Genomic DNA, 18015 nt, shown 5'->3' on the forward strand with positions numbered 1-18015 from the left:
TTTAAAGAAAACCTAGTTTGTTTGTGGAACAAAGGTATTAGGTAGTACTAGTTGGTACAGTAATCGTGCACCCGTGCCTGGGAAGGAATGGGCAAGTGTCGAATGTAAAGGTGTAGTTGTCGTTTTCTTCATTTGTTTTTCTTACCTAAAGTTTTTTTGGAGTTCTAACTGTGGCAGTATGTAAGGATTGATCTGTTTTTACATTTGTTTTTGCTAAGCTGCAGTGAGCAAATGACTAATGAATAGCATATTTAATCCAGTAGACCACCATAACACAACTATTGATTAGTAAACTTCAGTTGTAAAATTTTTGTTCCTGCAGTAACTTACTCTGCAGTGCGTGATTCAAAGTAGTACTTATCCTGAACTTGGAGTCGTATACTGAAGTGCTCTGTCATTATCTCTACTTCCTAGTTTAATCCACAAGAACTAATACAGGTAGCCTAGTGAGATCAGTAGAAAATGTTTTCTGTTCCTTAAATTTAAAGCTCGTGTGTATCTGACCACCTGTTATCTTCTTGTAGAAGGACAGTAGTTATTCAACGAAAGTAGCTAAGTGTACAAATATCTAAAAAAGACTGCTTTGGATCAATGGGCAGTGTTTGGATTACTGAATCAAAGAATGTATAAATAGGCACCAAAATGTGCATAAATAAATGAAATCTGGTACTAAATGTACAGTAAATCCACAGCAACTATATTCAGCATTTCTGCATAGCAATAACATCTCATAGGACAACATGTAAGACTATGCTAATCTTATACTCTTTTAGCACCTTCTGAGTCAGTTGTTCCTTGTGATATTGTGTGGTACAGCTTGTGTCAAACACCACAAAGCCCATAACAGTAGGTTAGAAACAAATGTTATGGATTAAAGAAGCAAACCTTATCAAATTCAATTTTTTTGGCTGAGCGGTCTCGTATGCTTTCTGTCCATTCTCCATATTTGTTACACCCCTGCATTTTTCTCTCTACTTCTTCACCCATGGAGACGCTCAACTGGTTAGGACAGGAAGAGTCTTATGTACTATTATGTCCCACTCTGAAATGTGGAATGGCTGCATGGGTAGGATGTCAGGCTATAATCTCACCTGTTAGATTTCATTTAGTCTGTTTGGGAAGGGGAGAAATGACCGATACTATGAAGTGCAGTTGTGGCTACTCACGTATTAAACTTGTTTTGCCCCTTTCCAGTTTTGTAGCGTGAATATGTTGGCAGCCAAAGGGAGAAGATACTTGATGTTTTCAACATGCTTACGCTACTTGGAGAGTCCATCATATTGCCTGTGCCAGACTAGACCAGTTAGCTGCCAAGTTAGGCCATGCTTTTAGTTGTATACAAAGGAAAAGAATGAATAATGCTTTGCTTTCTTTTAATTGCATTGCTAGTTTTCTCTTTTTAAAAAAAATCACTGTTTATAAAATATACACTTGCCAAATATGCTTATCTAATTTGCAGCCCTGCTCTTATCTAAATATTCTTTTACGCTAAAGCTCTTCTATCGTCTGGGGCCTGCACTGTGGTTTTTCAAATTCCATTGAAGTCCATTTCATTTCTGTCTCTAACCATGGCACATTTGTGTCTCTTTCCTGTTAACAGAAACAATGCAGGATTACGTTCTAAAAAACCCCAAACACCAAAAAATGCTGCATGATAAATATATATTTTAGTCCATCAGGGCCATGTCTGCTAGAGGTTTATGTTGCATCCTGCTAGATGGGAAAGCTGAAGGAGTGTCGCAGATGTCCAAGTCTGTCGTGCTTGTTTCTTCATTGGGTAACAGATCTCTTACAAACTGGCCCTGGGGGAAGAGAGAGACAGATGTTACCAGCTTCAAATGTTTTATTGATTAAAGAGACCGTCTCATACAAAACAGTGTATTGAGAAGGGATGAAATGCTGTACCAGCTCTGTTGAGGCCATAGAACTACTACAGTCACCTGTTATCCCTTCAGTTCTCTTATCTGTCATGCAAAACTGCTCATTCAGGGAACAATGGAACGTTCTTTTTATGTCTAATGACTTTTCTCTTTGGTTCTCTGTGAAGAGTGAGTGTATTCCTACAAGTATTTTTGACGGCCTGGGTCTTGTCCTCTTAACTTGCCTGGCCCTGCTGTACAGGAGAGTGGAAGAGGGCAGGGTACTGCTGGGGAGATGATCCTGACGCTTAGTACTGGCATCCCTAGCTGGGCACAGAGGGAAGCAATAGCACCTTGAAAAGCTTTCTATTTGTCCCTTAAAAACCCAGAGGCAACAAAAAGGTAGATGAGCAAATGGAAACCCTTACTCACATGAGTCTCAGTGTAGAACCTCAGCCAACTTCTCCTCATAATACAGGAAGTTCTCTTGAATGTCCTCCCAGGGCACGAAGTCCTTTGATTCCCCTTCCTCCTGCTCCACAAAATTCTGCCAAACATATTCAAAGTCTTGAGGCTTCATAATCCTCAGCTTGCAGCCAGCTGCCTTCACTTTCTTCAGGACAGCCTGCATTTCGGGCTCCTCCCACATGAAAAGACGGCTCACCAGGATAGTAAGGCGCAGGTTCTTGTTCTTCTTCAGAATCTCAGCTATTCGCTCTGCACAGGGCACACAGGGGCTGGAGGAGACGTACCAGGTGACATTGTAGCGCAGGCTGGATTCACATTCAGGCAAGATGGTATTAAAGAAAGCATCTTCGGCATGGGCTGCTGCGTGCTCATCCTCCAGGTAACCCCGAATGGTCCCTGACTCTTTGCCTTGGGTTTCTACAATATAACATAAGAAGGTCTTGTTCCTGCCTGAGCTATATTCCACATTCTTGAACTGGAATTTGAAAAAGAAGGCAGGGAGGCGTTCCCTGCGGAAAAAGAAGAGAGCAAGAGAAACCCCTTAGTATTTTTAACAGATCCTGCAATCCTTGTCTCAGCCTGTATTCCAACGTGACCTTGGGCAAGTCACTTAATCTAGCGTTTGTCTTGGCTCTTCATTGTTAAGACTAGCATAATAATTACAACTCAGGATAAGGCTACATGAATATTGGGAGGTCCTGTGTACTCCCTTGATTACTTTGGTTGACTTATTTTTGATGCATCTGTCCTAGGAACCCATAATATCTACTGTGAACATATCAGACACAGCTATAAGAGACTCACTCCTTCCATGTGTCACGCAGACACACATTTGAGTGTGCCTGCTGTTCTGTGTTGCATAAGCAAGAGAAATGGCTTTCCTTGACTCAAGTTTGTTAGTGCATCTCAAGTCAGGGCTGTATCCTTTGCATCTTAGTCCTAAACCATCACATGGTTCTGCCAGTGCACTATAATCTCCATCTGCAGCATCCTTACCATTATGATTTAAGGTTCTGTTCTGTCAAGTGCCCCTCTCCCATCCTTCCCTTCTGCCACAGTTCTAGTCCAGAGCCTTGAGCACACGGCTCTCCTGGATCTGGCGCTGTGACATCAACTGTGCTGAGTTGTGCTCTGTTTTGGTTTAATATGGATATGTGAGTCCAAAGAGAGACCTAATATAAGTGCTTCTACTAAAGTCACACACCTGTTTCTGCTCATGCTAGGGATTAATTTGGTCGCTCATGATAACCAGCAACTATCCATTTCCATTCTAGGTTTCCAAATTAATTTAATCAGCATGAATTAATATCTCTGTAATGCTGTTGCTTCTGGTCATTTTCCATTTCAAGTCAGAACAGCGTGTTCTCTGGAATTATTTAGGGAAGGTATAATCCATTCCTTAAGTGTTGAGTCGCCATAGCTAGGACCTTTATTTACTAACACAATTGGTGTGCAGAAGAATTTGATGAGCCTTTTCATGGCACCTGCTTGCTTGCGTGACCTTTCCTCAGTTCTGTGTGGTGACTCTGCTTAACATTTTATCTGCAGTCATTGCATTTTGTCACAATAAAAATCCACCTTAGTAGCCATTGCACATAGGGGGCTCCCACATTGTCACATGATAAAATCTCTTGTCAAATGTTGTTGACAAAATGTTATGTGACTCGGTGCATGCTTCACCAGGCGGTGTGAATGACAATGCTTTAAGTAGCCAAAATCCTGTATCGGGAAATCAAAGGTAATTGCACTTTACACTTCATTTGTTACACAGTTAATCTGCCGTCTTATTCTTTGCCCTTTTGAGTCTTGGAAGGACCTGTAACCTTAATATTCCTAGTAAGGAAATAATTCATCTTGTAAAACAGTGAGTAAAATATCACTTCCATCCCTGGATCATCTAGCTGCCGAGCAAAGTCTGTTATTTCAGGCTTCTCTGGGGGGCACACTGAGAAAAGGTCAGGAAAGCTTCTTAGAGACTTGACCACCTTAGATGGGATAGAAACACTGGTTTATGGAGTGGTTTGTTTTCTTCCTCAATGGGAAAGATGCGATACCTCATGTATAAAGAGGTTCTGGAGAGGGTGGAGGTGGTTGGTGCAGAAACATGGAGAGTCTACTAATAAATACGATGAATATGTAACTTGGAACAACATGTGAATGTACCATTCATTCACTTCTGAGGACTTAAGTTTAAACCCTGTTTGAGGTCAGAAATGAAAATGAGTTTGGTGACCTCAAATCTAGCCTCGTATCATAAAGCCACCCTGTGCTGTCAGTATGATTCAGCACCATTACTAATGCTACCTTTAAGCAAACAACTTGGAAGAGATCCAGAACTTATGCAGATTGCTGCTCAGAAGGACTGAGGTATGTGCTCTGAGGACTACGTGCAAAGCCTAGTGACTTTGCATCAGGCTATGACAGACGTATATGTGGGCCTAGGACTCCATAATGGAGATCAGGACTGAGCTATGTGGTCAGACAGCTGTGTAGTCGTCTACGGCGGCTCTAGCTAATGAGGTTACATGTGAACAAATAGCATTTTACGCAGAAAATTCTTGAAAAGTGCTGTGCCCCTTCTGATGCTACAGAACGTTAGAAGCTAGTACATTTCTTGTTGCACTCTTGGCACATTATTCTAAAAGTGTAAATGCAGTTGTTCACGGTTGTTTAATCTCAGTAACAGGATCTCCCAGAGTACTTTCCCATTAGTTCCAGCTTTGCTGTATATTCTGTTTGTGTCTTCCAAATGAAGTCAAGACCCTTTAATGAAGCTGGTGCTACTCTACAGCAGGCATTGGGTAAAGTTAAAACAGAGGAGATCTCCCACCAAACCTGTGTTACATTGGTGTCTAGGGCCCTGGGCAGTGTTAGAGCCTCACTGTGCTTGGTGCTGAAAAGCACGTGCTATAAAAATGTACATAAAGGTGTGAATAGTCTGACAAGGACAAAGATTTTATAACCTCACTTAAAGAAATTAGGCACCAAAAGCTGTGGCTCAGATTGCCTAACTGTGATGCTCTACAGTCCAGGCTTAGACTAGGAGGTTTTTTACAAGTATAGAAGTACCAGTATGCTATACCACCAAAAATGGATGCAACTACACTGGCGAAACTGCAGTTTATACTGGCATAGAAAGGCCACTTTCCCAGGCAACCAAGCTGTGTCGGCAAACCCACAGTGTTCTTGGTGTCACTGCTCCTTAACCGACTATACATGTAAGTCAGCTTGGGGATCACGACTCTTTACCATCCCAATTGCCATAACTCTGTCAGCAGAAGTCTATAGTGTAGATCTAACCTTAGCAACAGTCTAAGCTGCACTGTACACCATGTGATTTAGGTCTTTTTAAATCTGCTCTAAGGCCTGCACAAAGCAGTGATTAAAATGATAACAGAGAGAGTTAAAATAATGCCTGTAGGGTTTCTATACAAATGTCGCTTGCTGCCGCTAGTGTTAATATATAGGTGAAGGAAAATGGTAGCACAGCCAAAGCCTCTGTATTTTGGCTTAAGAGAAGGAAATAAATCCTACCATTTTGGATGTGCTTTGGCACCAGGACAGTTGTAGACTATAAATACCGTATTTGCTGTCGCTAAGCATGATGCTAATTACAAGCTGAGAAATACGAGTAGACTCTATCTTGTCTGTTCTTGAAACCTTACCTGTCTGATACATTTTGATTCAAAAGGCAACTTGAAGGATGATGGAGGCCTGATCCAAAGCTTAGTGAAGTCACTGGAAAGTCTCCCGCTAATTTCAGTAGTCTTTGCATCAGACTTTGGTAGTGTCTATCTGTACTCAAGAAAAGAGGGCTGGAGGAACTGAGGGGCTAGCTAAACTAGGGCGAGTTACATTGATACAGTTACACCTATATAACATCTAATGTAGATGTACTGCCCAAATGCAAGCTCTCTTTTGTCCTGGTCTGCATTATGACCTTGCTCTTGTGCATATCTGTGCAAATTCCCCTGATTTAGAAAACCCAGAATATATCTGGCAAGATTACTTTTCAACGTATTTCTCTTCACAACATTTTGACCTTCCTCCTTGTAGATTAGATGACTTGGAAATACCTCATTAAGGACCAGTCCTGTTTCTTTTCAAGCGAATGATGAAACTCCCACCATATTCATTAAGGAGCAGGACCAGACTATAATTTAGTATAATGCCTCTCTCCCCTAGATTCAATGAAAGCCCTTTTCTATTTTGTTCCTTGGGTCTAAGAAATTTACATTTCTTGGAGAACTGCAAACTTCATGGGGACAGAAGTTACACTGGTTTAAGTGATCAGAAACTGGTTTAAACCTGTAACCCAACCGAAGTACAGTGCATATAAACCATTTTTTTAAGATAAACCTGGTTGCATGTAGTACCAGACTTAACTGATTGGGGTCAAACCGATTTATGAAACTTCTGTCCCAGGCCCCTTCTTGGTTCAAGTTAAATCACAGTCCCCCAGCAGCCCAGCATGGCTTTCTAGCCCTGGGTTCAGCTTGGCTGTCTGCTCCAGCAGAGAAGGGTTGGGGGAGGGAAGCAGGGACTGCCCCACCCAGCCAGGCAAACCCTGGCTGGGGCCTGGGGCCAGGGAGGGGGGTTAAACACCTCTTCCCTGCTCAAATTTATTGCTGGCTGTGACTGGACTACAGATCACAGAGGCACCTGGAAGCAGGAAGAGTCCTGTTGCTGTGCATCTGGACTGCCATTCCCAGAGACCTTGGGGGCAGCAGGAAGAGGAAGAGAACACATAGCCCATTCTGGCTACATGCCAGAGAGCCATGCTTTAGTGCCCCCTGGGCTTCTGGCCTGAGCCACTGCAGACATGTGGCTGCAATTCCTGAATCAAAAGTAGATGTGTGTCCAGTTGTCTCAGTTTAATCTCTGCAGCTTAGACTGATCTGCAAAGAGTGAATTGCTTCAGCCTCAGGCTTTTTGACTGTCTATACTTAGCCCATGACTTTAGCTCAGAGATCATTTCTGATTCCTTTTGTAATCAAAGAGTTCATCCTAGCTGTGTTCCATCAGCAGAAGCCATCCTCCCCTTTTTTCAGAGACAGGTTTCTAAAGCCACAAGCAATCATTTTAAAATAATGCAATGTTATACACTTGTTTAAAAATGTACCATGTCATAGTCATGGGAAAATTAATTCCTCGTTTAAATCTGTTGACTTCAAGAGAGTTACACTATGGGATAATATGACTCTGTTTTAATGAGCTATTTGAATTGTAAGGCCACAGCCCCTTGAAGTCAGAGTAAAGAGTCCTATTGATTAATCAGATGTTAAATCAAGCCCTCCAATGAAAGCCTGTATAAAATCTGTGTCCTGTCATCTGTGAAACAGACTGAGATTACCTAGTCTCCTAAACAAAATCTGTCTTCGTAGCAACAAGGAATATCTAGCATAACACTTTACTTCCAGTACGGAGGCCTGTAAACGAAACTAAAGGCACTCTCCAAAGGGCGTAAGCAGCTGGCTGACAGTTCAGAAACCCTTGCTCACTATGGATACAGAGGCAACGAAGTCCAGAGTGCTGCTGACATAATGTAAAGTCTAATATATCGGGAAGGATCAGCTTAATCCCACCTAAATCAGAGCAGTGTGGACAATCTAGCACAAATGTGTATTCCAAACATCTGCCCTGGGAGGACACAACTAAGTCCTTGTCACAACACCGCATAGTTTCTGTTCCCAGCAACCAGAATTTGTGCTAGGTGTCAATGGGCGTGTTTACACATGCACATTTACGGTGCAGTAACTGAAATTACTGCTTATGATGGGTACTCAGCTATACATGCACGCCGATACTACGCAGTAAATACGGCAATTTATGCCAGTTTGAGCATAAATTTGATACCTGTGTCATGCAGGTATCAAATCTATGCCCAATTAGTTACTGTGTAGGAATGCACACGCCTTTGTAGATGCCCAGTGTAAATGCCTTACTACACAGTAACACTGTGTGTGTGGACTGACTTGGGACTAACTTTAGTCCCAAGTCAGTCCACACACAGCATTCATGCGCTTTAATACCTGCATATGCAGATGCTGGCCTATTCCCACTTACTGCGCAGTAAATTTAAGCCGGTGTAAATGCACATGTAGACATGCCCAGTGAGTCTGTGAAATCCATCATCAAGTGACTGAGCAATAAGAAAAGAACTACATGTATGAACACCCTGCATCCACTCTGACAGTAGATAGTATGACCTCTGAACTAGAACATGTATTTCAGACACTCATAGTAATTAATTATGATATTTTGCATTTCTCTAGCACTATTTATCTTAGTGGCTCAAAGCAGTTTAGAAACAATTAAGCCTGACAACACAACCTGGAAACAGCTAAAGTACGCTGATGAGTAAAGCAGGTCCTAGCCCTGATACTTATTTTCTGTCTGATATTGAGCAAGTCTCAAATCCTCTCTGGGTAACGATTTCTATACTGCTTAAAATTAAGATAATATATACTCACTTTTGAAAGAAAGACGGTGTATGAATGCAGTTACCCCCATTTTAGAGGTGGGGAAAGAGATAAGAAAATAATCCGTTGCTTCAGAGTTACTGAAACAGTCTGGCGGGGCCAACAAATAGAAACCTGGAGCACTGACTCCTGTTCCCTTATTCTGTTTCCATATGTCATGGATGGATGCCAGAAGGAGAAATCAGCCTGTGCCCTATCATATGTTATTCTCTGACTTATTTATACATGCAAATATTTAGTGTCTCAGTGACTGAGCTGGTTACTTTTGTGCTCACAATTCTTTGCTCCAGTGCTCTCACAAGACTGGGCTACAGCAGATAGCAAAAATACTCACGGCCATTGGGATTCCCTTTGCCAAAACAGCTCACTGCATAACACACATACACACACACCAATAATGCACACATGCATGCACACATATATAGATGAATGCCTCCTTGAATAAGCATATATAGACCCCAAACTGTCATAATTTTCCTCACTGTCACCTGCTAAAGCGGCTGGTAGTTCAGCTTAGCTGCAGCTTGTGGGACATGCACAAGTTCAAAATTGCCTGTCTATTTTTGCATGTCTCCTATGATCTTCGTTAAATGTTTGTGTTGCCCTTTATAAGCTCCTTAGGTGCTGTCAGAAGAAGCTTCTTATTAGGCTGTATCAGGCTCCTTTGACTCTGTTTTTTTTTTAATTAAACATAAAACTTGTACAAAAAAATTGCAGACAGATCATTAAAAAGACTATTAAAGGAAACATACTTGGAGCACTGACAATATAATTGCATTTGGCACCTGAATCATTTATCTGGGGATCTCAGAGCACTTTACAGAGGTAGGGAAATATAATTATCCTTATTCTGCAGAGGGGAAACTGAGGTACAGAGGCATTAAAAAGGAAATTTTGAGAAGCACTTAGGGAAGTTAGGCAATGGGAATTGGGCACCAACTAATAATTCTTCCATTAAGAAACTTGCTCAGATCACATAAAGGTAGGGTAGGGAATACGACATAAGCCTCCCGGCTTCATGCAATCCGTGCTGTAACTACGAGTTTAGAAATAGAAACATTAGAAAAGAGAAAAGCTATTTTTAATCCTTTTACAAATAATTGGAATGTTTCAAACATAATTCATCCAGACTGCTGTGCTGAGTATCTAGACTATTCCCTAGTGATTTGTCAGTACCCCGATAAAACTAAAAGCTTCAAGCTTTTCTGAAACAGAAGCCTCTGGGCTCAAGAATGCCAACTGGGTGGAATACATTTGTTCTTTAGTTTGTGGGCACAATGCTAATTATAATATGAACTTTTGGGGAAGTTGCTATAAGGCAGTAGGCAATGACCTCTAGCTTCTAACTGGCTAGGAAAGAGGAAAGCCAATTCAACGGTACTGTCAATGAAAATTCAAACAAGCTACAGTTTTTAGTTACAAAGACCTGATGCAAAACCAGTGTTTCATGACTGTCTCAAGAGCAGCCATTCACTAATGGCCAGAGCCGTGCTGAGCAAACAGATGACAAAAAATTTACGGTGGACCCAAACAAGTTCTCTTGTAACAAGGCCTCCCATGGCCAAGGAGGAGGGGTAGGATTTGCCATCACCATGGAGCATTTCCTTTTCACCCTGTTATGAAATGTAAATGTGTGCATCACTGTGAATCCTACTGAGTTTACATGGCAGCACTCAGCTGAGCTATAACAATGGCCAAAGGGGTTTAACATCCCTGAAAAGGGTGACTGGATTGTTTCCAGAACCTGGAATCCTTGGAGCTGCAGGTAGCAGCATTACAAACATGGCTGGGTATCATATCTGAAACGCTTGAGCCCAAGACAGCGCAACTGAGCACAGATGATTGGGCTTTTAAATTAGCAAATTACTAATGATTAAGTTATCCATTAGCAGAATAACTGGCTCTGCTAGCTAAAAAATTGCTAATAACTAAAAAATCCAAATGGGGACCACATCCAGGGAAGGCACATAGAGAGGGAGATTCCAACCTGCAGGCACAGGCCTTTCAAATTCAAACATATCTTAATATGGGCACTTAAACACTGGGGTAAATTAGCTTCTTGAGGGTCCTCTGGGATTTCCCTGTCATCGATTTGGTTCCCCATTCCTCATCCTCCATAGCCTAGCATGTTGTCAATAAACCAATCATCAGGGGAGAAACTGGTTTGGCTGTTGCTGGAGTTCAGCAGTTAGCCAGAGGTAGATTGTTGGGAGCGCTCCTCAAATATCATTGCAGTGTGCGCAGAACAAATACTTACATACCGATGGGGAGGAAGGAACGCAAGGCATTTCTTCTCCAAAGGGTCTGAGCAGGTGAGTTCCAAAGACTTAATCGTCTTGTCTCGCTTGACAGCCAATGTGTAGAATTTAATACTCATGTAAATGAAAAGCTGTTAGCACCAGCAGAGTGCACATTGGTGTTATGCAACTGATCCCAACTGTACCCCTAGCAAATCCCCGTCTAAGGTTTTTGCTCCTGACTTGCAGAAGCCCCTACTATTCTAGTCGCTGGTCCTCACCCACTTTTGCCAGCGTGTTTAATCATCATTTGGGAAGTCTATTCAAGCCTTAGGCCCTCACACGGCTCCGCCAGTGGACCTTAATCACAAGCAATTACTTCCCTGTTATTTCTGCCATCCTCTCTCCCTTAGCCGCACCAAAGCAACTCACTCAGAACCTGCTATCGCCAAGAGTCTCCACACACAGGTACATCTCAAGCCTAGTCCCTACTATTCTCATGCTTCACCTCTCCTGAGAAGACAATTTGTCAAATACTGTAGTGGCCCCATCATTTAATGAATTATCTGCAAAGGACAAAAACAACACCAAGAAGCGTCCTTCACACGTGATCAGCGTTCATGTTCCTATCCAACTCTTTAGAGTTAAGAGGGCATCCAGAAGACATTGCACCATTACTTTACATTTCTAGTTTTAAGTGACAGAAAGCAGGGCTGAGAAATCTACCTGGACACATCGAGTGACCAGAAGCAATCACTGAGCATTGTACTGAGTCTCTGATCTATATGAAATGGGTTCTGTGAGCTTAGCTCACTCCTAGCGGACAGATGTCCACGTCGTAAAAAGCCATCTGTATAACTGGCTCAAAGTCTCATTTATTGTGAGTTTCAGTAGAAAGGCAAATGATTACATGCAGGCTAATGTCCTGTACCATCAGAGCCTCACCAAAAGAGATGAAACCCCTTGCTGCATGGCAGGTGAGGAAACCGTCACCATTTCTGACCTGAACTTACCCATTCTATGGTTAACGGTAGGTGGACACTGGTCCATGGTCACATTGTGTTTGTTTATGGAAGTGCCTCTGTTACAGTCAGAAACTGAGATCAATGTGGCACCTTATTACTGAAAATATTTGTGCCCCACATGTCCTTGAATATGCTCTGTAGGTTTTATGGACCACAAGCTTTTGTTTGCTGTAGTTTTATGGAGCCGCATAGTTACATATGGGAGAGAGCTGGATTCTATCCTAATTCTTGTATCTTCATCAGAATTGCCAGCCAAGCACTGACTGGAGAATCTTTATTGCTGCTGCCGCTAAGATAGGCAGTAATATCCAGATAGATTTTCAGACCCTGCATTGAAGTTTGCAGCAAAGGCTATAAACCATGCCTTGCTTTAATAATTGAGCACATTGGCTTGATAACCACTGAAAGAGAGTAAAGGTAGAACTACCTAATGTTATTTTTAAAGTGTCGTGTCCCTGGTCATAGGTTATACTGTAAATTATTTACAGCTCCATTTAGATATGACATTAATAAAGATATTTGAAAGGGTTAGGGACAGCGGATTAGACAGACGTATTTTCCTAGATGCGTATGTCCCTCAGATATCATTAATGTATAGTCACTTGACTATTGATTCATCACTAGTCCATCCTCCTATTGTCTGTATGGTTAATTATAACAGAACTTAATAAGAACAGTTGTAGACATAGCGGTTTGGTTTTTAATAAGGGCTAAACGTTCAGAAATGGAACCAAAATGTCCACAGAGCTCTTCTTCCATTCGGACACTTAAATAAGTAGACACGTCTCTCAAAGATTTCAGCATTCTCCCTGCTGAGTAGATTTGAAATTCAGGCTGTTAGTGTCACAAAGGGAGCTCATGAGACCTGAGCAATTTAGCAAATTGTCCACTATTTTGGTGCCTGATTTATGAGCTAAGCTCTTTTAGAAGTCAGCCTCGACTGCAGGTGGTGAGCCTTTACAGGTTAGCAAATCTATCCCCTGTAGTCAATTAAGCAGGTACAGCCCAGCGTTTGGTATTTTCCTAAGCCACTGACAAAGAAGTTTACATTGGCCCTCTCCAAAAATTGAAAGGAGGATTTAAATATTTCCCAAGGGCTCCATTCTTTTACCTTTACATGGAGTAGTATTGTACCTAATAGGGGGTCTCACTGAAATCAGTGGAACTACTTGCATAGTATGCGCATTTGTAAAGGTGGCAGAATCAGGCCTATACAATATAAAATAGATGGATCCAACCATTTAGTGGCTGATTTGAATCTAACTCTCACAAATGGAGTGAAACTCCAACAAGCATCATCCAAACTACATGTTCAGCCAGAGACAAGGTTGCAACTTATGCCATTTCAACAGTGTTTAAAAATCTCTTTCCAGTGTTGCACTGACCCCAGGCTTCATCCGTAATGACCTAGTATCAAGCCTTAGACAGAAACCTCACCCTGTTCAGATCAGTCACGAACCTAAGGGAGTCACTGCTGGCTTACACTCTCATGTTTCTTTAAACTTAAGATCACGCAGTAGTATTTCTTACCCTGACACAATTTCAAAGGGGGGCAGTTCCTCCAGTTCCTTCTTCTTCCTCTCCTTCTCCTTTTCCTTCTCCTCCTCAGTCAGCTCTGCATTTTCAGGCTCCGGCTCACCGTTCTGGGTGTTTTCAGGGTTTTCCTGCTTTTCAGCCATCTTGCTGGCTATGGCTGTACCAGGTCAAGATCACTAGGAAAGAGCAGGAGCAATGTCCGTGAGCTGTCAAGGAAGAGAGACAGCACAGGGTGAGGGGAAAATAGAAGCAGGGAGTTCCAGCAACAGGCAGAGTTGTCAGAAGCTAAATATGGAACAAAGCAGCAATGGCAGAGACTGGATTGGGTAGGATGACCAGAGGACTCTCAGATGTCTCCTCCTGTGCTAAGGCCTTTTAACAATCCCTCTCGCTCCCCTTTTTAATTTAAAGTGACGAATTCATTGTGGGCGGGTAAAGTCATGGATGGAAAATCCTGCAAACAGAAGTTGCCTATTTATCCACACAGATGGCAGAAAGCTGGCAAGGGGCAGGAATACTCCCCCACTGCCTTGGTTTGCCAACGCACTATCAGCCTGACCTTGGAGGACCATGCTTCTAGCAAAGGTGGGAGTGGAGAGGAGGAATCCCCCATCGGTTCTTTTTAAAAAGCTGGAAAAGTACATCCATTCTGACCCATGTTTCCACAGAGGGAACGTTGTGAACTGAGGATCCCACTCAAGTCCACGGCGTAGCTTCCACTGATGTCAAAGCCAAAATTTTCATTCCAAAAGTTTTGAAGTCAGGCCCTGCATAGTTGTGGGCTGTGTTGATTTACACCAGTTCAGGATTTGTTTCTCATTCTCCACAATTTTTGGTGAGCTACTAGGCATGGACACCACTCCTTCCTGAATGTCCTGAAGGCCCATAGTGCATGTAGGTGCTGCTACAGAGATAGATAATGATAAATTATCATCAATTAGCAATTAGGAGGCTGGACTTGAAGATCTTCCGAGGTCCCTTCCAGCCCTAATGTCTATGAAATCCATGAAATAATGAAACGGTTCCAATTTCTCCATTATTTAGTGGTTTTCTCCAGTTCTGCTGTTGCCATGAGTGTAGATGCTGGATTGGTAATTCCCTTAGGTGGAAGGCAGACTAGCAATCGAGAGACTGGACAAATGGGGACCTGTGTTGGGGTTGAGGATCAGGACTGGAGTGTGCCTGTGGGGCCTGAAGGCTGTACAGAGGCAAGTAGCAGTGGACGTGGCAAGTGGGGTCCGGGACTGATGTGTACAATGCATGACAGGGAGAATGCTGGACTGACCCAGAAGTTCTCTGATGGTGCTGTCTGTACTTTGTCTGGGCCACTTCAGTATGGAATTCCTCCATAATAAAAAGTCCAAGGAGGGCTGCAAAAGTTTCCATTAGCACAAATTTGGGGTGTCCAGTTGGTCTAGCACTGAGTCAAATGGACCCTCCTAAGCAAAAGACTATGGTAATTTGGAATGCAACCCCCAGAGCTGTGTGGTTTTCATGTAGTCTCTAGAAAGCCTTATTTTTTCCTGTTGACCATTGTATGAGACTTGGCCACAAAAACATCTTGTTCTGAATTTAAACCACTTAATTCAAATCCAAGGTGTTCTTAGAACTTGAATAAAGATTCTTCTTTGGAAGTCATCCTGACATGGTGTTAGGATGGGAAGAAATAGGACATTTGTAGATGCTGTGAACTTGTGTTTTACCCCTCCAGAGCCTCTTATACTAACAATCATCTCATCTTTTCACAGCATCTTCACACAAGGCTCCTCACAACTCTTCACATGCAGCACCCCTGAAATGCAGCCACCTCTGAGGCAGGGAACATCAAGCGCCTTCTTACACCACCGTGTTTGCTGAGACCTGGTAAGAAATAGTGATTTATTTGTTGACTTGATACTGGGGGTGGACTGTGTTGTGACAACGGGATAATAAAGGATTTAAAAAGTTCCGAGGCTGTCTGTCCATGAGACATGCATCACTTTTTTATGTTGCCTCATAGTTCTTTAAAAAAAAAGTTTGGAATACTTCTCCGGGATCAAGAGCATAATATTGTTTTTCCCCTTGGCTGGTAACTATGTTCAAATTCCAGGTCCCCTGCCCAATCACTCTCACCTTTGACATTTCAGGGGGTGAGTTTTGGGATGGGAATCCTCTGCTAATGAGTGACAGCTCTTCCCTTTCCTCCCTGTTGTCTAAAAAATCCCATCCCCTCTTCCATCCCTCTGACCCACTTTTTTATTTTTGGAAGCTCTTGACTGCTAGATTAAGCAGGGCCCATCACTCCTGCAGCCTTTAGCTTTCACTGGCCCGGTCAAGCTGCGGAGATCAATGCTGAGCTCTAATCTAATCTCTGGAATGCGGTGCTGCGACTCTGTTGCTCTCCAGCCATTCCCCAGCTGCTGCACAGCTCCATCTAGGGCTGTGTGCTAAATACTCACAGGCCATCCCCCATAGCCTGTGCCTGGGCCAAAAATATCAAGGGACGCCACTGTGATGTGGTCAGTCTGACAATGGCATTAAAACCTCAGCAGGGAGAAAAGCTTTGATCGGTTTTGTCTGGTTTTTTTGACTAGCCATAGCTCCCCGCAAGTGTACGTGTAATTGCACGTAGCGCTGCTGAGCCCTGCGTATCAAATCGCTTTACTTTCAGCTAACTGCGTGAGGGCAAGTGTTCAGCAGATTTGTCAGATGTACAGTTATCCTCACAATGGGGCCATCCCAACTGTGGTCAACTAAAGTCAATATGCTTTCCAAGCAGTGGGTGTGTCTACACGTGAGATTAAAGCACGTGAATAAACTGTGCACTCAGGAGCAAAACACTCTACAGCATATTGCTCTGGAGTTTAGTTGTGTGCAGCATGTGGTGCCCAGTCAGAGCAACCTGGGCTGACAGGGGACCTGGGGGGTCAGCCTGCCAGGCCTGCCAGCCCAGGCTGCTCCGGCCAAGCTCCACTTTCTGTGGAGCGGCCGGTTGCTTCAGTGTGGGGACTGCCTGCGACCAGCCCCACGCTGAAGCACCCTGTGCCCCAGCCAGCCTGCTCAGCATCTACACATGTGCTGATGCATATGAAAAAAACTCCACAGCAGAGTACTACTTGTACTGCTGCAGAGTTTTTTGGTTTCACATGCCCTAATAGGGGTGCGGGTGTAGATACCAAGACATTTACCGCACAAGTAATTAGTCAACTTTGCAATAAATGTCTCATGTAGACACACCCAGTGTGTCTTTCTCGGGCACTTTCCCTTCCTTATAGTTCAATGTTTTCTTTCTTTACCTATGAATACAAAGCTGGTCTGGCAATCCCACACAGTGATGTCTCAGTTTAGCTCCAGAACTGGCATAGTAGATCTGGAGTATCAATGGGTCAGCCCCAGCAAAGCTACAAGATACGGGAGGAAGCTGAAGGACAGGATTTGGGTATGCTGGGGATAGGGACCTATGACAGGAAAAGGAGTGGGGTTTCATATCAGGAGTGAAGGGCATCAACATTAATGCGCAGAACCTTGTCTAGAATAACAGTGATGTGGCAGGTCAGCAATGAGGGGCACTGGCAAAGCCCTGGTTGGTAGCAGGGGCAGGACAGGGAATGGTTGCAAAAAAGATGTAAGAAGGGAACCTAAGGTGGCCTCCAGTTCTGGGTAGGAGCTGGACACTTGATTCTTTGGTTTGGGGGGTTTCTGTCTCTGAGTATGAGGCTACATCCATTGAAGTCCATAAAGAGTTTTGCCACTGATGTCAGTAGGAGCAGCATCAAGCCGTTACATGCATCAGCTACAGAAAGAGCACAATCTTTTTTTACATATTTGTCTCCTAGAGAAAAATTATTATGCACAAGCAAACCCTTGGACCATTCTCCCAGTCAGGCCAATAGGTTTTTTTTTTCTGAAGTCAAACTATGTGCACGTGGCTGTTATCCTGTTACAATCGTGAAGGTGACATCGTCTACCAAGGTCTTCCCCACTTAAGCCTGTCTTCAAGACATATACTCCCAGAAAGTCACTCATCAGTGGGCAAAGGGTTATTCAGTTCTTATTTGGAGGCCAGATCTCAGGGCTGTGTGTTTGTCTGCAAGAATTGAGAGAAAAGGAGAGCTGCCTATTAGATCAAACTTCTGATCCGCCAAATCCAGTATGCCGTCTTTACCGGTGGCGGCTGATATCTGATGTTTTACCGACAAGCAGCTACTCCCTCCACATCAGCTGGTCAATTATGCTTTGCTGAGGGGGAAGAAATGAAAAGAAAATATTCCTTCCTGATGTAAAGGATCGGCTTATGGCCGAAAGCACGGGATTCAGTCACTATATTTTTAATTGCACAATTTGAAGGGGAGATTCAAAATGGGGTAGAGGAGACCTGGCTGCCAAGGATCTTGCTAAGGACAGGGTGTTTCATTGCATTCGCAGACTG

At 43.1% G+C, this 18015-nt stretch overlaps 1 protein-coding gene across 1 annotated transcript; it reads right to left on the bottom strand.

Moving 5' to 3' along the window:
* Nucleotides 1-1356: 1356 nt before the first annotated feature.
* On the bottom strand, nt 1357-13987 carry APOBEC2 (apolipoprotein B mRNA editing enzyme catalytic subunit 2). Its single transcript, XM_019546696.1, has 3 exons — nt 13602-13987; nt 2292-2836; nt 1357-1802 (listed from the first exon to the last, which is right to left on the bottom strand). The coding sequence occupies exons 1-2, from the start codon at nt 13748-13750 to the stop codon at nt 2299-2301; spliced, it is 687 nt and encodes a 228-aa protein (XP_019402241.1). The 5' UTR covers nt 13751-13987; the 3' UTR covers nt 1357-1802; nt 2292-2298.
* Between the last annotated feature and the right edge of the window lie 4028 nt (nt 13988-18015).

This window comes from Crocodylus porosus, unplaced genomic scaffold (genome assembly GCF_001723895.1).
Source record: "Crocodylus porosus isolate Cpor-Errol unplaced genomic scaffold, CroPor_comp1, whole genome shotgun sequence".
Taxonomy (NCBI): Eukaryota; Metazoa; Chordata; order Crocodylia; family Crocodylidae; genus Crocodylus; species Crocodylus porosus.